Source organism: Cynoglossus semilaevis, chromosome 19 (genome assembly GCF_000523025.1).
Source record: "Cynoglossus semilaevis isolate Cse_v1.0 chromosome 19, Cse_v1.0, whole genome shotgun sequence".
Taxonomy (NCBI): Eukaryota; Metazoa; Chordata; class Actinopteri; order Pleuronectiformes; family Cynoglossidae; genus Cynoglossus; species Cynoglossus semilaevis.
This window is the reverse complement of record NC_024325.1, coordinates 17338755-17339437: the sequence shown is the minus strand read 5'-3', so window position 1 is coordinate 17339437 and position 683 is coordinate 17338755. Positions and strand designations below refer to the sequence as shown.

Here is a 683-nt window from a genome sequence, read left to right as displayed (position 1 = left end):
GGAGTATGAATATGAAGTATCATTCCCCCCCTCCCCCATTCCCCCCCCCCCCTGTTTGATGTTGGTGCTGCTCACTCCCTGCCGTACTGCGGTGGAGCCGGGATTGTTGGCGGGACCAGGAGTCTGAGCTTTGGACACGGTCACGGCCGACACCGACAGACTGGTCGGTACCTGGACAGGACTGCTGACGGACGGACTCCTCAGAGGCACGGACACCACGGTCTGTTGGTCCACGTGAACAGACTCGTCAGAACATTATAAAACATTTCCCGTTCACCTCCTGGCGTTCGTCGTTACCTGTGAAAGGCCCTTCGCTGCCACCGACACCGGCATCCTGATCTGGTGAGGGTTCTGATGCACCAGCGTCGCCTGCTGACCCGCGGCCGTGGAGCTGAGACCGGCCTGAGCAGAAACCACCCGGACCTGTGGCAGGGAGCCCGCGGCCAGGTGACTCACGATCCGTGCCGCGTGCTGCGACGTGACGGGCTGCGAGGCCGCTGGAGCGGACTGACTGGTGGGTAGGAGGGTCCCCAGCTGCGGCAAGGACGGAGGGGAGACGAGGAGGACGCTGCAGGAGCAACGTTGGATTAGAGTGTGTTGTTGTTGTTTGAATCACAGAAATACCACAGACTGTTGGGGGGGTGGGTGGGGGGGCACTGCCCCGGGGGGGGCGTTCAGGGGAC

At 62.7% G+C, this 683-nt stretch overlaps 1 protein-coding gene across 1 annotated transcript in view; it reads right to left on the bottom strand.

The window, feature by feature from the left end:
• The window catches only part of nfrkb (nuclear factor related to kappaB binding protein), a 9417-nt gene that overhangs the window by 3052 nt on the left and 5682 nt on the right, over positions 1-683 (bottom strand). The window contains 2 exon segments of the mRNA XM_008333508.3: positions 52-222; positions 298-568. Coding sequence (XP_008331730.1) covers positions 52-222; positions 298-568 — 442 coding nt within the window.